Here is an 18,576-nt window from a genome sequence, read left to right on the forward strand (position 1 = left end):
GCATTCATGGAACATGTTTTGATTCCTTTCGGGAGCAACTATTAAATCTCATTTCTGGAACTGACTAGATTTTCATAGCTGCGGTTAAATTAAAGCAAGTGTTAGTGCTGAAAGAGCAGAAGTACTAAAAATAATATTCCTTTTCAAGCAAATTTACTTGGTAAATACATTTTGCTGTCTTTTGTTAATTTTATTGGTCACATTCAACACAGTTATCTGCTGAAAAGTGCGAATATCTGATGCATTCAGTGCTTTCAATATATGAACTTTATTCATAATTTGGTGGTAATTAACGTTTGTGTGGTGTTGGGGTTTTAAGAGTTCTAGGTTTTTTTTCTGTTAAAGGAATTTTCCCCATACTGTTGCTAATTGCTGGGTACTTAAGAAACAAAGAGTTACCCACTGGGGGTGGAGTGTGCCTGGCTACTCTTTTGTTTCACCTGGGTGTGTGGTCAGTTTGCTCTAGGCTTTTGGAGAGAGAAGCTGTTGGTTCTTTTTGGCCGTTTTTCTTTCTTTGGAGAAAGATCCCAGGATCCCCGGGGGCCCACCTTCCCTGCCCCACTGGAGGCCGGGCTGTGGCCACCCTGCCCCGCCGCTGATTCAAGCCTTCGCTGCGTTGCAGCCGTGCTTGCCCTGCCTGCCCTGACCTCCGGGGGGGAGGGGAGGGGGGGGTGTTTGGGTGTTTCTCGGTTTGGATACTCCTCGACTGCCGTCCGGGATTTGTGCTCGTCCCTGCCGTTCCAGCCTGCCATTCCAGTCTGCTGTTCCCGCGGGTCTGGCCGGACACCGGGGCCAGCTGTCCAGGGGTTTGTGAAGATTCTTTGTTCCATCCCTTCCCGGGATCCCAGGCCACTGGTGCCGCGTGCTCCCCGAGCTCGCTCCGGAGCGCCCCCTGCAGCCGCGGGGGAACCATCGCACCTGCCCTGCTCACCGGGAGCCGCCAGCGCCCCTGCCGGCTGCGAGCGGAACTGCACCCGAGGGGAAAGGGCCCGACAGCCGAGAAGGCTGGGACTGGGTTTGTGATTGTTTGCTGTTACTGCCAGCGTTATTGCTGTTTGTTTGACTGGTTATATATATAATAGTGAAGAACTGTTATTCCTATTTCCCACATCTTTGCCTAAAATCCCTTGATTTCAAAATTATAATAACTCGGAGGGAAAGGGGTTATATATGCTGTTCCAAGGGAGGCTTCTGCCTTCCTTAGCTGTCTTTCAAACCAAGACATGTGGTGTGGGGCTTTTTTTGTGATTCTGTGTGCGATGTTTACATTATGTTTAGAGATGTCCCTTTTTTGCTGTTTGTATTCTTAGTTTCAAAGATATTAAATGCCTATACATCATGACCAGAATAGTTGGAGAATGTATTTGTGCTTATCTGTTAGTTAAGGGACCTACTGGTCTGTTCCACGCATGATACTTAATTTTGCAATGCTTATGTAAGTGCTGTCTCTTCATCAAAGTGAGGCACATTTTCTGTGTTACTGTAGTGTCGACATTTGCAGTCTTTGTTCTTATATAAGTTTCAAAATTAGTTAATTTCCCTGCTTTCTTCACCAGGAGCTATATCAAAGTGCTTGGATTTTCTGGAGGATCTTTGTAGGTTCATATCCTGCAATGTGACATGCTAGTTTTTTTAGCTGAAGTACAGTATCTGTTGGATAGGGTAGGGTGAAATTTTCTGTCTCTTCTGTTTTTGTTGAGATGTTTTCATGCAGATCCTTGAGAATAAATTTATGATCACTGATGCTGTCAAAAGTAATTTGCAGAGTCTGGGGTGATAAGGGATATAGATTTTTGGTAAAGGGATGTGACCTCTTAAGAAGAATTGCCAGTGGTAATTCCTTGTAGCGTAGATGTACATGTGACACTGACAAGCTTCCCTCCCATGTTGCATCCTGTAAAGAATGCTGATAGTGAGACTTGATCAAGTTTTCATACCTGATATCCTCTGGTTTGTTTCATTTTAAACCTGAGCAACTGGAACATAGCAACAGGGTCCTCTAGCCTTTATGCCAATTTTTGAATTAAATGTTATTTAATGGTTTCTGGAGAAAATGTCCATAGTGCAGGCATCATATTAAAATTAACCTTCCAACTATTTTCTGTTGTTAAATTTGTACTTCAGCTTTTTTTAGGAAGCAGAATAAGATTGTAGCATAGAATAAACATTCTCTTTTTGAAGTAGGTTATTTTTAATGGCATTTAAAAATCTTGCACAGTCATTTTTTTCCTAATGCTTATAAGAGAAAATGCTGATTAACAGGGTCAGCTGAAGTTTCAGTAATGTAAGAGTTTGTCAAAGTGGACTCAATGAAGCATATACTTCAGATTCTTGTGGACATAATTCCATTCCTCAGTGATATGTAAGTGTATATATATATAAATATGTATAAAATATTATACTACCAGGAAGAGTGGACAACATATACATTATTTTTATGGAAAATAAGTTTCATGTATGAATTGTAGGTCATGACTGGTGTAGTAGCAAACATGACTATCTTGTGCATTGCTTTTAGAAAAGCCTAAACTATCTGAAGTATTAGGATTTGGTTGTTTTTTATTCAATGAACCTTCATTGAGTTCTAATTTGCCTTTAGACTTGTTCAACTGCACTTAGGTGATTTTTGTGACCTCCCCACCCCTCCTTTCTGTTTTATCAGTAGTACTTGACTTTGCCATTTTTTTTGCATGAATTTTGGTACCATTTCTGAGCTATTCCAAGTTGTGCTGTTGCCTTCCTCTGTAACTCTGGTATGTTGTTGTTTTATTACTTGCTGCTGAATAACATATGCAGGACAGTGAATGATTTGTCATAGGCTTTGACAGTAAAGAAATAATGGTTCTAGGGTTTGCATTAAGGTATTTAACTTTTTCATATAGTGATTTTTAGGATGATGACATACCTATGGTATTTAGAGTAGATACTGCTATCCTTGAGTGATGCCACTCATTGAAAGAAAATGGAAGACAATTCAGATTGGTCAGCAACACCTCGTACGTGCTCTCTTTTGTATCGTGTTTGTACAGGCAGAGTAACTGGGTGCATCCACATGGATGAGGGTGTTGTGTGGCTAAATATAGTGTGTATTCAAAACAGAAGAATCCTTCCGTCTTAAAATAAGCTTAATAACATAAGGAATTTTATGTAAGAGTTCATTAAGAAAAAATGAGTACCACTAGGATAAAATTTTATTTTTAATCCTGTATCCTGTTTGAGCTGTTAAATGTCTAACATGGATTAGACCACACTTGGTGGCTCAGATTCTGCTTGTCGAAGACATGATTTAAAACTATAATTTAATTTTTTTTAAATTTTTCTTTTCTTGTGGAACTTTTGGATGAAAATACAAGGTAGAGCTAACAATTACAAAACTCACAGACCCATCTAGTTGTGCATGTTGATTCCAAGGTAGCTAAGCACTCTAGGTCTGAAGATAAACACGTTTAATTGCTTTGTGCTGAGGGAGATCTGCTTATCTGCAATTACATGGAATTGGTACTGTTATCGGTATGGTCTTTTCTACTCTGTCATACTCATTTGTTTGATCTTGGGTTAGATAACAGGTTTGTTTGAAAAGAACTGTATTGTATGTGTGTACAGTTCATAAAGCAAGTTAGTTTTGCTAATGGTAATTCCTTTGGTCTCTAATAAAGGATTGTGGCATACAGGCATCACTATAAAAAAGAGAGTAAAACAATTTGTTTGCAGGCAATAAATAATAGACAAAGGGGAGTAAGGAAGTTTACTGTATTTATACTCTTTCTTTTTGTAGTAAAAGCTGTCTTATTTTCTGTGTATTCGTAGGGATTTTTAAAATAGTTTTTTACAGTAGGATGTTAAATATCATTGGGCCCGTTTGTTGTGTTTTCAAGCAATGCCGTGTTAGAACTGGTTAATAAAACTGTCTATATCTAATCTGTGTAATTAAGTTAGACATAGTTGCTCTATGCTTCTTGTTTCAGCTGCTAAGAACTAACAGAGGTGAGCCAAACCAGCTCCTCCTTGTGTAACATGTTGCCACAGGCAGTACTTTGTTGGTAAACAAAGCATTACCAGAAAGTGAAGTTTGGTATGTTGCCTCTTTCCAGCTTTTGGCGTATGATAGTATCTATACTGTCATGTTGAAATGCAACCAATTAGTTCAACAACTTCAGTGCAAAATGTGATTTATTATGTTCTTAATCTACTTGTTTATTCTTTTTGTAATTAACAGCTGAATATCTTATTTTTAAAAAAAATAAAATCTCCACTCCAAAAATTTGCATAGTTAAGTCATGCCATTGTATTCTGTGATTTCCACCTTGGCATTCTATATTGAAGTACACAGGTGATAGAATTGAGAATGGTTTTGCCTTAAAATGGAAGTAAAGGGGCCCTTGTTCAGACTGCAGATTGTGCATTCACATTCTTTTTCACTGACTTATGTCAACACTTTAAAGATATTTTATTATTATAACTGCATGCTGCTAAGACTTCTACTATTGAACCACCTGTACAGTTTCCACAGGAGGCTGGGAATTCCTGGTGTTTGATTTTATGCTCTGAAGGGTAGGTGCCTTCTCTAATCAATAGATTATATGAAAACTGTATAGTTCTACAAGGTCTTTATGCTCATTATTTTTTGTCAGTGGTGAATGACAGTTTTTCTCAGGGTCTGTATTGTGCTTTGATTGCTGTATTAATGTAATAAAGAGTATAAAAGTAAATTACAAGTCATGCTGTTCTCACTAGGAGTTTGAACTCATATTTGTGGTAGGAAATTAATCTGGTTTTAATTGCCTGTGAGTCTGAAGTATGTTCCTTTTTGTAAAGCTGATCTCACATAAATATAAATCAGTAACTGCCTGTTCTTTAATTATGTATTAGTGTATTGTATCTGCATACTAGATGAGAATATGAACATCTCCAGTTACAGTGTATTGGAGGTCATTAAATCTTCTGTCTTGATGAAGATTTGCATTTCTAAATACTGAAAAATGAACTATGTTGCTACTTGTTTTAGAGTGTGACTGTGTTTAGCTACAGTTAGAGTGTTACTTTATGAGTAGTCATAGGGTTTTTTTACAATGTGGCAAACAATTGCTGTAAAATACCCTATAAAATTGAAAAAAAAAAAATTAAGTAATTGTAAATTTTTTGAGGTATTTTAATGTAAAAGAAAAAAACCAAGTATTTGAAAATATTTTTTGTTATTTCATAAATACATGGCTGAATTCTACCATGTATTAATTTTTTGAAAAGAGGACTAATGTAACCTGCATTCTTGGTAGCAGTCTCTTCTTCCCTTGCCATTTTATACTTGGTCTTGCCAAAGACAAATATCATGGTCCTTTCTGAATTCGTATTATGACAAAGACTTCAATTACATGATAACTTTCTTATGAAATGGGACTTCTGTTGCATGCTTCAAAGAAAACATGGTACTTCATGTTGTTTGGAGGCTAACATTTCCAAAAAGATGACAAATGCCATGTTACTTTGGGTTTCTGCATGTATGATACTTTCACCTTTGGATAGTGAGATTCAGAGTTTTTAGTATGTTCGCATATGAGTTACAAAGAATGAAATTAAGTAGAGAGAGAAGGAGAGATGAGAATTTGCCGACTTGGTTACTGGAAAAACAGATAATAATCTTATTGCATGAATGATGTTAAAATCAAATTGGAGATTATTCCCAGATGACTGCCTTTTGACTTTCTCTTGTAGAAGAATAATCTGTTTGAAATTTATTTGAAAATCTGTTGTGGTTTTCTGATTTTTTTTTTTTTTTAATGGCAATTACTTAATCAGTAAGGAACATTAAGTGAAATAATATTACTATGAGAAAAGTGTTTAAAATGTTTGGATGAGTAGATTTTTTTGATATTAAGAGTAAATTACTTTTAACAGCAACTTTCATTCATACTGTAATTGAATTGATAACTTTGTATAACTTATGATCTTGGATTTACACTTCAGCCAAATATGGGCAATAAAAATACATAATTTTTCAAGGAGATTTTGTTCTTCTGGAGAGGGCTGTGGATTTTGATTGTCTTTTTTTGTTTGTTTGTTTGTGATTGGTTTTTGGTTTTGTTTAATTGGTTGGGTTTTATTTCATTACTCTGGTATGCTCAAAATAAATTGAGCATATATTTGCATTGTTATTTTCCTATAAAAGTACAATTAGAAGAAAGGACTGCTATCAATAAGTATTATTTATAATGTTACAAAAATAACTTTTAGCTATTGACAGGAGAATGTTTGTGAGATTTCTACGCACTGTAGGGTTTTAAGCGTGTTAGTCCGATCAGAGTTGTAAGCTGAGTCCAGCCATGAACTTCAGTTGACAGAAAAAAGACTCCATATGTCTTTCAGACGAAAAGTGATCCTACTTCCATTAGTGTCTTTTAAATAGATTGTTTGTTACCATAATAAGATGTTCCAATGTCAACACCGACCTTTTGGATTGTTTGATGTAACTGAGCTGGTGTAAGTGACTTTACCTGTGTGTGACTTTGCACTGGCACTGCAATTAATAGGTTTGGTTGGGTTTTTTTTGGTTTATAAATGTTCATTTACATAAGTTTTAAAGATGTGCTTTTTATTTTTATTGTTATTTAAATATGTTCACAGCGACCTAAGGGGAACGGTTCAAAGTTCCTTTTGTACATTTGCTGCACACAATGACCATCATAGTTTGTTCAGAAATAATTGTAAGCAACTTAAAATGCAAAATGATGCCCGAAATAGATTCTGTGTAAGGAGATTTGGAATTATTTCCTTTTTATCTCTGACAAAGTTATACCTTAGAAGTGCCTTCAAAATTATTACACAATTAAAATTTAGCTTTCTGTTGGTTTTTATAATTTTCTGGTCTGTGTTGTTCAGAACATGTGTTAAGAAAGGACAGTCCTAAATTTTTTTTTTCTTTTCTGGTATATTTGGTCATGATCTGTCCAAACTGCTCCAAGACATGTGGCTTCAAAAGTGATGAGCTGCAGAACGAAGATTTTCTGTAGATATCTCACATAATATCTTTTAGACTCATATGTTTTGCTGTACTTTGAAATTTTACTGATAGTAAAATTTCTTTAAAAAAAGCTCAGTCCATTTAGGAAAGAAGATGAAATGATGATTGTCTGCTTTAGTGGGAAATTACCGACAGAATGATATGTAGTGCATATATAGTCCTGTAAGAAATGCAAATGTTGAATGCATGGTAAGTGTTTAGGAGAAATTTTTTTCTTCAATGTAAAAAACTTGCCTTTTCAATTACTGTTTTCAGGATGTCTAAACAATACTTTTAACATGTTTGTCATGTCAGAGAGCTCCAGGGGATAATCTATACTGACATAATTTGATTTTAAATCAACAGTTTGTGGAAATCTTGATTGTAGGCTTGAATTGTGCATGCCTTGGAGGTGATCTGGAGAAAGAGGGTAGGAGATTGTGGGTGCTAAAAAGCAGGAGCAGAGGAATTTTCCAGCTGCCTTTGCATTTTACGAAGTTTCTTTCTCATACAGCTAGCTGAGAAAAACAGCTGCTGAAGCACTTTGTGAAGTTCTTCTTTCTCATGCTTTAGCTGAGAAAGAGTGAAAGATGGTTTTGTAAACTAATTCTGTATTTTGCACCTGGGTTTGTTTTCCAGCCTTGTTTTGGTACTCTGGAAAAAATATTTTGAATGGGTGTTAGAGAACGTCAGCCAATCTCTCTAGGGGGTGGCTGGTCAAGCGACCAATCGTATCATTCTCTCTCCCGTACAAAGATACATGACCTAGCGTGTAAATAATAATTCCTTTTCTCCTTGGATTTGGATTGTGTCGTTTCTCGCTGGTTCTTGGTAAAACAGCGACTGGAGAAATGTACTGTTTATTTTGTTGGTGAACAATTTCAGCAGCAAATGAGGTTTAGATCAGATATTAGGGTGAAAATACATAAACCTGACACTTCTGCTTTCTTTTAAAATACTTTGCTATGGAACAGGTTTTTTTCCTTTCATTCAGTTTTTTTATGAAAACATCTGCTTTAGAGCATAACATCATCTCAGAAACATTATATTATCTGTTAATTGAAAAACATTTTCTATAGCAGGTATAGGGTTTTGGTAGTGTGAGAATGCTTTAAATCACCTTGGTCCCAGAAATAGCTTAACTGACTTATGTGTGTGTGGGAAATCACACTGTGAAAGGCCAGCATCCACAAAGGAGACAGAGGAGTCTTGCAAGAATCAACTTTATTTGAATAAAAAGAGAGTGTCCACTAGGCCATAACCTTGTGAGATCTCTCTCGAGGTTTTGGAGGATGCAGCCTCCTTTAATCCTAAACTCCCGGCTGCATGTTGCCCTCCTCCTTTCCTCATTGGCTGAGGGACTAGGAAGGCAAAGCCTTCCCAAATTGCCTACCAGATATTCCTCCTTGAACATGTATCCTCCCCACATCGTGCATTGTATGACCATTAAATGAGCTTTCAGCCCACCCTGGGCAGAGAAGTTAATATTCATAAGTCTATTAAGCCTGCGCACTTTTCCTCTAAAGTTCAGAAATTCACTGTGCTGGACTATGCAACAAATGTGCTCAGCTTGGTGTTCGTAACGACCCCCACACGCACTCTTCCAGGGCCCGATTGGTCCTTTCCGATCAACTCATTTGTGAAGACATTAACACCCATTTCTCCTGTCACGTGGAACTAACACCTTGCCATGTTAAGGCAGTGGGGCAAAATAAGTTTTAGAGCTCCATGGTACTTGGTTGTCCAGCTTCTGCAGCTTGAATTGATTTTCATTGTACAGCATATGATGCATGTATATACAGTTTAATGATAGTGAAAAGCATTAACTTCAGTTTTTGGAGATTGTAAATTAATTTGGACTAAATAGCTTAGTCTACTTTGTTGATATAGAAAGCTAGTTGTATCTTTACATAGTATTTAAAGTTACTGAACACCATTTTTTTAGTGTTCATGGGTTTGCATGTACTGAACTGAACTATATATATGTAATCTCCTTGTGCATTAAAAATAGTATTAAAAAAGAAAATAATAATATTTTTCTGTTCCTAAATTATAATGTAATATGTTGCTGCATGTTGCAACATGGGAAGTTTTTTTCTGAAAACATTTTTGTTTCTCCATCCACTTGGACATTTATCTTAAAGCACTTCAATATCTCCATAGATTCCTGGTTTTTAAGGTGCATCATGGTAAATTCAAAGCATTTTGATGAAGTAATAAAGAAGTGGAATTAAAGAAAAACCTCAACAACATGCAAATCCTTGTACGTTTTGGCTGTATCCCAAAGAATGTCAGAATAGCTATTAGAAGGGCCTGAATGAAATGTTAGTAACTTAATTTGGGTAAGTATTATGGATTTCAAAGCAACAGAACATTTTTCCTGTCTTCTGCCATATAGACCAGATGCGTTCTAGGATGAAAAGCCTTTGCTCATCCATTGAAGTTGTAATTGGTCTTCTGTTGAAATTCAGAAAACTAGTCAGAATATCATGAGGCGTATTTATTGTCATTAATTACTACTGCTATCTGGGAAGAAGGAGGCAGCAGATCAGAACAGTTCTAGCTTGATAAGTTTGGGTTTTTAAGCACTAACTTTTTCAAATGGTAGTTCTTTCTGCTAGTAAGATTTTGTACATGTGTATGAATTTATGTGTGCACTAGCTGTGTTCTTATTGATAGTCTCGTGGGGTCAGAATTGGTGTATTTGCTCCCAGAGGTTTCCCTTTGTTCTCCATGCATACCAGTCTTAACATCTGTAATTCTGTGTGGAGACTGGTTGTGGAGTGAGCTGTGGTTTTGGGAGGGTTGCCTTCTTAAAGAAGTGTTTGCCACTATCTCCTACCAGATGCCTGTTTAGGATTTTGGGTATTATAAGTCTGGCCTGTTGGCTGGAATAGGATTGGAAGTTCCCTGTAGTATAAGTTCTGTTTCATGTTGTTTTTTAACAGAATCCCTGTATTTAGATGATTGGAAGAAAATAAGCTGAAGTTTGCATGTGTTTTTCCTTCCTCTTAGAAGGAAAAGATTATAGATTTCATTTGTCCTTCTGATTAATTTTCTCTCTGTGTTTATTGAAGCTATAGGTTCAGTGAGGTTGGTTTTAACAAAGGCCAGCACTGAACATTAATTTTCAATTTTGAGCTTTGCAGAAGGAAAATAAATTACTAAGGAGCTAAAGCAGACTTTAAAATATGTGCCCAAACAATGGTCTGTGTGCGTTGTTCAAGAAACACTGACAAAAATAACTGTTTTTAAAATGTCTCTATTCATACCTTTGCAGTGATTAGTTGTGAAAGATGTGGTAATAAAAGGATAAAGCAGACCAGCTATTTCTTGGAAAAGTCACTGCTAGAAAAAGACTCCTGTAGAATTTGTTGTCACTACTCCCCACTTCAATTCAGCTTGTTATACTTAGTGTATATTAAATAGTTGACTGTCTTAAAATGGTAAGCTGTAGAAAATTCAAGGTGTTTGATTAAGAGGTCAGATGTATTTTATTGCACTTAGAGTTGATATTTGAAAAGTAAAGCAGAGTGGAAAACAAGTTGTGTTGTGACAATGAACAATTTCTGTTGTGAATAACAAGGAAATTCAGACAACAAGTTTAGAGAACATGACTCATCGTAGACACACCAGAAGAATGAAGTAGCAAAAAGCATCTTTCAATGTTTTGATTATTTTGTTTCTATTACTTTTCTGTTCTCAGGACTTTTTTCCACAAAGAGATGGAAAAGATACAAATAAAATAAGAGTAAATACTTTGATACGGACCAACAGTGCCTGGCAATGCAGTAATAAATATTTACTGTTAGCCTTAACAAACATCCTAGTTGTTTGACCTTCTTTGCATTTACAAGCATACACTAGCTCTCATTTCAAGTATGAAAAATCTATTACTGCGAAAAATGTTGGCTTGACATCCCACTGAGAAAGATCAGTAAAAGCAGAGAGAAGCACTTTGACCTAGCTTTGATTGGCTTGGAATACACTAGTTGATGGTGGCTTTAATATTACAGAAATATTACAGAACCTATTTCTCTCATCATGTAACCATTGCCCTCATCATGTACCATTCATTTTTGTGAACATACTTTTGTTAGACTATTCAGTATAATAATACTCCAAGAAAAAATATTGTTACCTTGACATTTGCATGCATGAAAGAGTCTCCATTTTATTTTTCTTCCTTCAGGAACTAGTTTCCAGGTGTTTCCTTTTCTTCTAGCGAGCTAAAAATTAGGCAGCATAGGTTGAATGCTGGATAGCTGTTCTTCAGTTTTTCTTTGTAGCATGTTTTAAATAAATCGGTATTCTGTTTTTGGGTTTTTTTTCAAGCCTGTAAAAAGTGGAAAGAGTACCATTTTCAAAACAAAGATGTTATGCAAGTTTCTTGAAAATATTCTAATTTCATAATTGGTAAAACTGAAAAGATACTGATTTCATAATTGTCATTCTTTGTAACTCTTGTTTTTTCTTCTGGAAGATGAAATGTGAATGGTGAGGTACTGGGGCTGTGTTCCTGCCTGTTGCAGCAGGGTTTGTGGATATATTTCCTTTCTCCCACAGGAAAGTTCTAGTTTATCATTTGTGAAACCCAGTTTTGAGTGGAAAGTCCTCCATCAGGCATGTCTCACTGTTAAAATGTTGTATATAGTATTGATACGATACTGGCAAAGTGTGTAGTTTTTGCAAGTTAATTTTTCTTCTGCTCATATTTTAAACTTGGTATTCATTTTTTTTGCTGTTCTTCTGCTCATGTTTTAAACTTAACATTCATATTGTTTTCTATTCTGAAAACAGCATTACTTGTTTTTTTGCAACTCAGGAAGTATGTCTTTCCCGTTAGGTAAAAGAGGTAACTGATTAGGTAGGATTCTTTTTCCTTTTTTTGGCTATTAAGTAAACTTGGAGTAAGGTTCTCCTCTGAAAACTATACCTGGACCAATTTTGATACATAATACTGCAAATGGCAAAATTTAATGAGTTTTACATTATACAGAGGTCATGCACTATAATTTATGTCATGTCAGTTTGTCTTTCCATGACATGATAGCTGTCTTCATTACCTTCTAAGTCTGGTGATTCTTATGAGCATTTAATTTGGGAGGAGTACTGCAAAATCTTCTACTCACTATACTTGAATGGCTGCCATTCAATGAAACATTTCTTTAGACAAAAAGGGGACAAATGCCAACAACAGGATATAAGAGTATCAGAGGGGAATAGTTGTACAGTTGTCTCTTCTGTGGTTGTGTGTTAAATCATTGAAGGAAGCGTGAAACAGGACTGGAGGAAGGAAAGGCATTTTCCCAGGAAGGTTGTTTTGAAGTTGATTTTTATTTATTTTATTTTTAATCAGAGAACTTGGAGGTAAGATGGTTTAGGTGATTACACTTGCTGAAAGCAGGTGAGATGGTCATTGTCAATTCAGATTTTTAATTTGTTTTTTTTCTTTAGTAGAAAAAGTGGATAAACAGGACTGGGGATTGAATAAATAATTATGCAGTGCAAGGTCACTTTTTGGGGAATAACAGGCTTTCTGTTTTTACAAGAAATTAATGTTACCTGTTGGAAAGAGCTGTGGCAAATGCCTTGTGTGCTAGTTTATCATAATGTATTAATGATCTTTTGGTATTGTGTAAGTGTGAACAAGGCTATACAATTTGTCTAAAAAAAAAAGGTAAATGGCAGGAGTTTGTCGCATGGTCGACAGTGGAAAAGAGAGGGACTGCTCATGAAGTACTGATACCCAGGACAGAAGATTGTTTGGCATAAGACTTCATGTCCTATATTCTAACTCAGTATGTCTTAGATATTTAGTGCAATTTACCAAAGTCTCTTTGAGATGTTGTTGTCCAATATGTTGAAGTACTCTTTCAGACAATGTCAGGGTTGTGAGAGGAAGAAAAAATGTTTTTTGAAAGATCGTCTGATGGAGCGCTTGAAATAATTAAGGTTAGTAGGGGAAAATAAAGTTGTGCATCTAAGGGATCAAATTACTTTAAAAAGGGTATAAAGTTCTTGCCTTTAAAAAGATAGAAAGAGCAGAGTGGAAAATACTGAAATAGTAAGTTTTTTAAAATGAGTATTATGTAGTTTCAATTTATGTATGTCACGTTTGAGTTTCAATTTTGTGTAAGTTCTGCAATCTCATTTTGTTACACAGCAAAGGAAAAATAATCACAAAGGCTATTAAGCATTGTGGAGTAAACTTTATTACATGTGGAACATAATCACTAGAGGAATTACAGATCAGTCATAGTAAAATGAAATACTTAAAAGGTATTTATTATTAGAGCTTTTCAGTAAAAAGTTTTGTATAGTAAAATGGTAAACTCTTTGTATTTCTATAACTATACTAGAGCTAGTTGTAAAATGAAAGCTGTGAAATGTTTGTTGTTATCTGTATGTCATGAAAGAGCCAAATTGTTTCTAAAATGTACAGTCACAAACTGATTATAAAATTCCCAAGGGGACTCTGATGGGACTGTCATAACTTAGCAATGGAATGGTGAGTCACTGCAGGAGAAATTCATGTAATAATCTTTTCCAGTATTTATAGGACCAGGAGGATAAAATGTAGTTTAATTTTATTTGATTAAAAACTAGTAGGCAAGAGAGAAAGAGGAAGAAAAAATGAAGCATCTTTTATTTCAGGCATGAAAGATGGATGGAATATATAAGAAGCATATTATGAAGCAGGATACTATAGTGATTAATTTCAAATCTGATCAATGCTCCAAAATGGTCATGTTAATATCATAACCATTCTATTTGATAACTTAAGGTGATAGCTGTTTTTTTTAGGTTCTGGATACAAAGAGTGGCTTCTGAGTGGAACAGCTAGATTATGAGAAACTGAATGTGGATTGAATCCCAGCTGTATCCTCTTGTATCTAGTGCCCTCTGGTTAAAGATCACGTCTACTGTTGCTTAAAGGTTTGGCTGGTTTTTGTTGGTTCTTTCAGAAAGGGCAGTGGAATTCAGTGGGCATGTGTTCATTCACAGGTGCTTGCATGGATTCTTAACTAAAGCTTTTCAATGCTGTCAGATTTTGAGAGTTTGTCACTGTGTCATGGTACAATGACTCCTATCCTTCTCTTCTCTACTTTGCATTGCTAGTATTTTCAAGATCTTCTGTATGGTTCATTACTATTCAGCATGTATAAAGGGCTTATCAAGCTTAAAGTTTATCAAATTTAAAATGAATGAAAACAGAAGCAGATGTCTGTGAGGAAAGGTGAGACTGTTAAACAAAATATAAGTATTCTTGAATGAGCTATAAGATCTTCAAAAATTCATCTGGAAAAAAAACCCCAGTATTACATATTGCTTAAAAAAATCAAAATTGTCTGGAGATTTGGCCAAAAAGGTACCTAATTTATCTTTTCATATTTTGCTGTTCAAACATGATGAAACAAAGGACTTTCTCTGTGGTATAGAAGTGTTGGTGAAAGAAGGATCAAATCTGTTCAATACTTTCTGGAGATGACCAAAGAAGAGTTAGATGTTTAGAAGACAGACATGCAAGAAATAAACCAGTAGTTAAACATATTAGTGGGAAAAGACTATTTCCTGGAAATTAATGTTACTAGTGAGTTTAAGTGGAATAAAATTATTATTCCAAAGTATTTTATTTTAAAGATCGAAGTAGCTCTTCTGACACTTCTATACCTTCTGTGACTCTTTCTGCCAACACTGTAGGTCTGTTTTAGGAAAGATAATATTGATGTTTTTGAAAATTTTCTTCCTAGTTTTCTAGCTATGATAAAGAATAAGAGCATTTGTTTGTTTTTTTAAACAAAACAACCAAACCTAACCATGAAGACGTGACTCATGCTGATTAAACTTTTTTTTTTCCAAGAGGAATTATGATGTAATTTAGATTGGTTTTGATTCTAATGTGTTGCTGCAGAATAAGTGCAATCCTAAATTACACTTGGGACTGTTGTGACTAAGTTTTTTGAGTGCATTTCTGAGTGGGTTAATCCTATACAAAAAAAATAAAAAGGTGGTTTTAATTTTCTGTTGTTCCTCCACATATTTCTGAAGGGATTTTTCTAAATGGATTTCCCTACAGAATTAGAATTTAAAAGTTGGAGGTCTCTTTATTGCTTATGTACATTACTTCTGGTAAGGATTAAATGGAAATAACTTGAGTGGAAATCAAAGCATATCAGATTTACCTTGGAAATTTTAAGAGTAATTTAAGAGAATTTGTATATTTTCTAGAACTCATGTTCATTTTTGCAATTTTCTAAGCTAAATGCAGAGTTAACAATTACATTTTTATATTAATAATTTTCATTGAAGAGAGATAATTAAAAAGTCGCTAATTAGTTTAATATCCCTTTCAACAGCCAGTATTGGATTTTTGCGGGTGTAGTAGAAGTAATAGTACAGTGCAAAGAAAGCCCAAACTGATTGGAACCTTTGTCATAAGAGAGCTTCTCTGAATCTTAGTGGTATATGAGAACTTACAGAGAAAATGCTTGGAATTTTTAGCATATGCAAGTATGTTCAAACTCTAGCTAAATTCTTATGTTCAGTTGTATTAAAGAAACAACCACATTTTTTAACTGTTTCAGTTTTGTGTTTATAAATTGGGTTCAATGAGTATACTTTTGTTTTTGTTATGGCAGAAGATAAATCAGAATGCTTAAATAGGTTGTGGGAGCATTTATATAGTATGGATGGTATGTCTTCTGTAACATAGTTTTGTCTTATAGATATTGCTTACAAAAAATTCTGGGTCAGTGCTTTATTTCTTCATAGGAGTGATGCAATTTAATATTGGGTGATCACCCAACTAAATTTTGTTTCCTTCATTAACTTTGTAAAACACTGTAGGAAGTTTTTCCTTCTAGAGCATAAGCTTAGGAAACATGATAGTATAGCACAAAGAAATTGTGTTGAATAATGCAGCCTAAAGATCTTAGAAGATCATAATTTGCTCTTACTTTTAGCCTCAGTAGAGTTATATTATTAGTCTCATAAGTATTATCATAATATTATTATTATTATTATGGGATTTCCATATGTAAGTCTTTATGTTTTCTAAAATATGTTTCTGGAAAAATGTTTGGCTCTTCATTGCCTTTGAATTTCCGTTCTTATCCAAAGGAATTTGTGGTTGAATCTTAGTTCTTTCAAGAGTTAAATTGGAAAATTTCACTTAAAATGTGCTTATCCTTTGGGTGTATAATTTGTGAGAATAAGTTTAGGTCGTATTAATTTCTATTTAATATGATTGTAGCTGATAAGTAGTCTTCAAAACCTGCTTCACATAAAAAATAATTTGAGAAGTGGGACCCCCCCCTCCCCCCCACAGATATTAATATTGAAATATCTGGAGAATTTGTTTTTCTAGTTTAGCGTGAGTTTCCCCAGTCAACAGAGGTCAGTTCAATCAACTGAGAGAAAAGTCTTACGGGAATACCGAGGTGGGAGAGTAAGTCACATTTCTAGTTTGGTTTAGATACATTGTCATAAAAGCAATAAAAATCCTTTTCTTTCTGTGCTCCAGTATGCTTTCGCTAGACTATAGAATTATAGATACTTACTTAGTAATTTTTAAAGAAAATATTTCCTGAGTGGAATTGCGGTCATACAACCACTGCATTGCTAAGTGACGAGCCAGTTATTTCTGTCAACAAAAATAGTTCCTGACTTTTAATCAGTCAAGTACCAGTGTTGTTAGGCCAAAGGAAGAAGGGGCATACGGCAGCTTCTAGAAACACTACTGCTCTTTTGTAGGTGAAAGAAGACTTAAAACAGCATTAAGTTCTACTAATCTTCTCCCCTTAGACTTACATAGCCCAGCCTGTCTTGGTTCAAGGTGGCTGACTGTGTCCCAAGTCACTGTTTCTTTGGAAGGTCTCAGGAGCAAAACCTCCTGGTCAGCCTGTTGGTCAGATGGACACTGACTATAGAAACTTCTCTAGAATGAATCTACAGAAACTGCAGAGCTGTCAGGAGAGCAGTGTTCACCTTTCCAGAGTCTTATCTCAGCTGCCTTTCTTCTTCTTCCTTTCTTTCTCGAGCTGGGACCAGTTGGAACTTGCTCACCAGTTCCCTAGACTCCCATCTTTGCAGGCAAACTGTTTGCTCCAGACATTCTCTTCCATGATGTGGCTGGGAGTTAGCAGCCTTTTCCATTCACTTTATCTCAATATGAAGTTTGATGTCACAATCACCCTTCCCAGGTACGAGAGAGAAGGCTTTTTTTTTCTTTTGGTATTGTTTGGTTGGGTGTTTTTATTTTTTTGTTTGTGGGTGTTTGGTTTTTTTGGGGGTTTTTTTTGTTGGTTTTTTTTTTTTTTGGCAAAAGATTATTCTGACACAATTGCAATTCTGCAGAAAATACAAAAATATTTCCAAAAAGGCAATGGTATATTTTCCTCTAGTATATTAGGGAGATTATCAAAATAAGTTTTAAATCAACCATCAGTTTATCACTGCTCTAAGATAAAAGGTGTTTGTGTTTTCACTCAACAGCGCTTCCTCGATATGACGTTTGGAGCTGGAGGCCACACAGCAGCTCTTTTAGAGAAAGCCAGCGACATCACGGTGTATGCACTAGACAGGGATCCCACAGCTTACAAAATAGCTCAGCAGCTTTCAGAATCCTACCCGTAAGTTGTCTTCTCCTGTCTTATATATGGTTAAGATTGATACTTCGGTATTTTATACATAATGTAATGTATTTTTATTGGTTTTAATAGCATATTGTAGAATAGCATTCTATGCTGCATGTACCCTGTAAATAAGAGATCCAATTCGATTTGTTTGAGTATTTGCATGCAGCTTCTTCTTAGGTTTTTGGAGTTAAATGTGTATTTTGTAGTTTTAATTTTAAGCATGCATCAAGAGGCTAATTTTATATTTAAAAATAGATTTTGAAAGATTGATGTGTTCTGCTTGCCTTGAGATGATTCTGATTGCAAAGTAGTACAAAAACTTATCTTTGTGGTAAATATTTCACAAAAATGATGGAATAATATGTTTTAAAATAATTAGGTCATTTAAATATGGATTATGACTATTTTAATTTTAAAAACCCCAAAATAATTGTAATTCAGTATTAGGTTTGCTAAGTACTTTGCCACTGGCTTCAAAAACTACTGAACAATTTAATAAGTTATGATTTCTGTGTATAGCTTATGCTTCAATTTTTGTTTTAAATAAGAGTGCTGAATTTGCTAAATGAACAAATGCTAAATGCAAATTTTTTACATCTTTTTTAGTTATGCATAGTTCTTGTTCCTTTACTTAATTCAAGAAAGAACTCAGTCAGAACATCAATGCATTCATGCAAAAGTGTGCAATATAATAAAGAGTTGAATATGAGCTTTTCAGAAAGTCAAATTTTCAGATCTGACCAAGAAGTGAAAATATGTAGATACAAAATTAAATAATAGGAAGTAATCAAGACTTAAGAAATTTATGTATGGTAGTAAAGAGAGAATACTCACTGTCAGGTTGAAAACATTGTTTATTTCAAAAGAGCTTTAGCATGAAGAAAAGCAAATATTTCCAGTAAGAAGAAATCTGGAAGAGGCAGATAAAAACACCTGGTTGTT

The 18,576-nt window shown here is 35.1% G+C and overlaps 1 protein-coding gene across 3 annotated transcripts in view; it reads left to right on the top strand.

Moving 5' to 3' along the window:
- Nucleotides 1-17,652, top strand: part of LOC121672682 (putative methyltransferase-like protein 15P1) — a 40,661-nt gene extending 23,009 nt beyond the window's left edge. For 2 of the 3 annotated variants that reach the window (XM_042045418.1, XM_042045419.1), the window contains one exon: nt 17,492-17,651. In XM_042045418.1, the coding sequence (XP_041901352.1) occupies nt 17,492-17,632 (141 nt within the window). In that variant the 3' untranslated portion in view covers nt 17,633-17,651. Of the gene's footprint in view, nt 1-17,491 lie in introns of all 3 variants that reach the window. The other variant, XM_042045420.1, reaches the window with a different exon arrangement.
- The last annotated feature ends 924 nt before the right edge of the window (nt 17,653-18,576 follow it).

This window comes from Corvus kubaryi, unplaced genomic scaffold (assembly GCF_017639235.1).
Source record: "Corvus kubaryi isolate FWS band 111438036 unplaced genomic scaffold, C.kubaryi_AGA036_p1.0 64844, whole genome shotgun sequence".
NCBI lineage: Eukaryota > Metazoa > Chordata > Aves > Passeriformes > Corvidae > Corvus > Corvus kubaryi.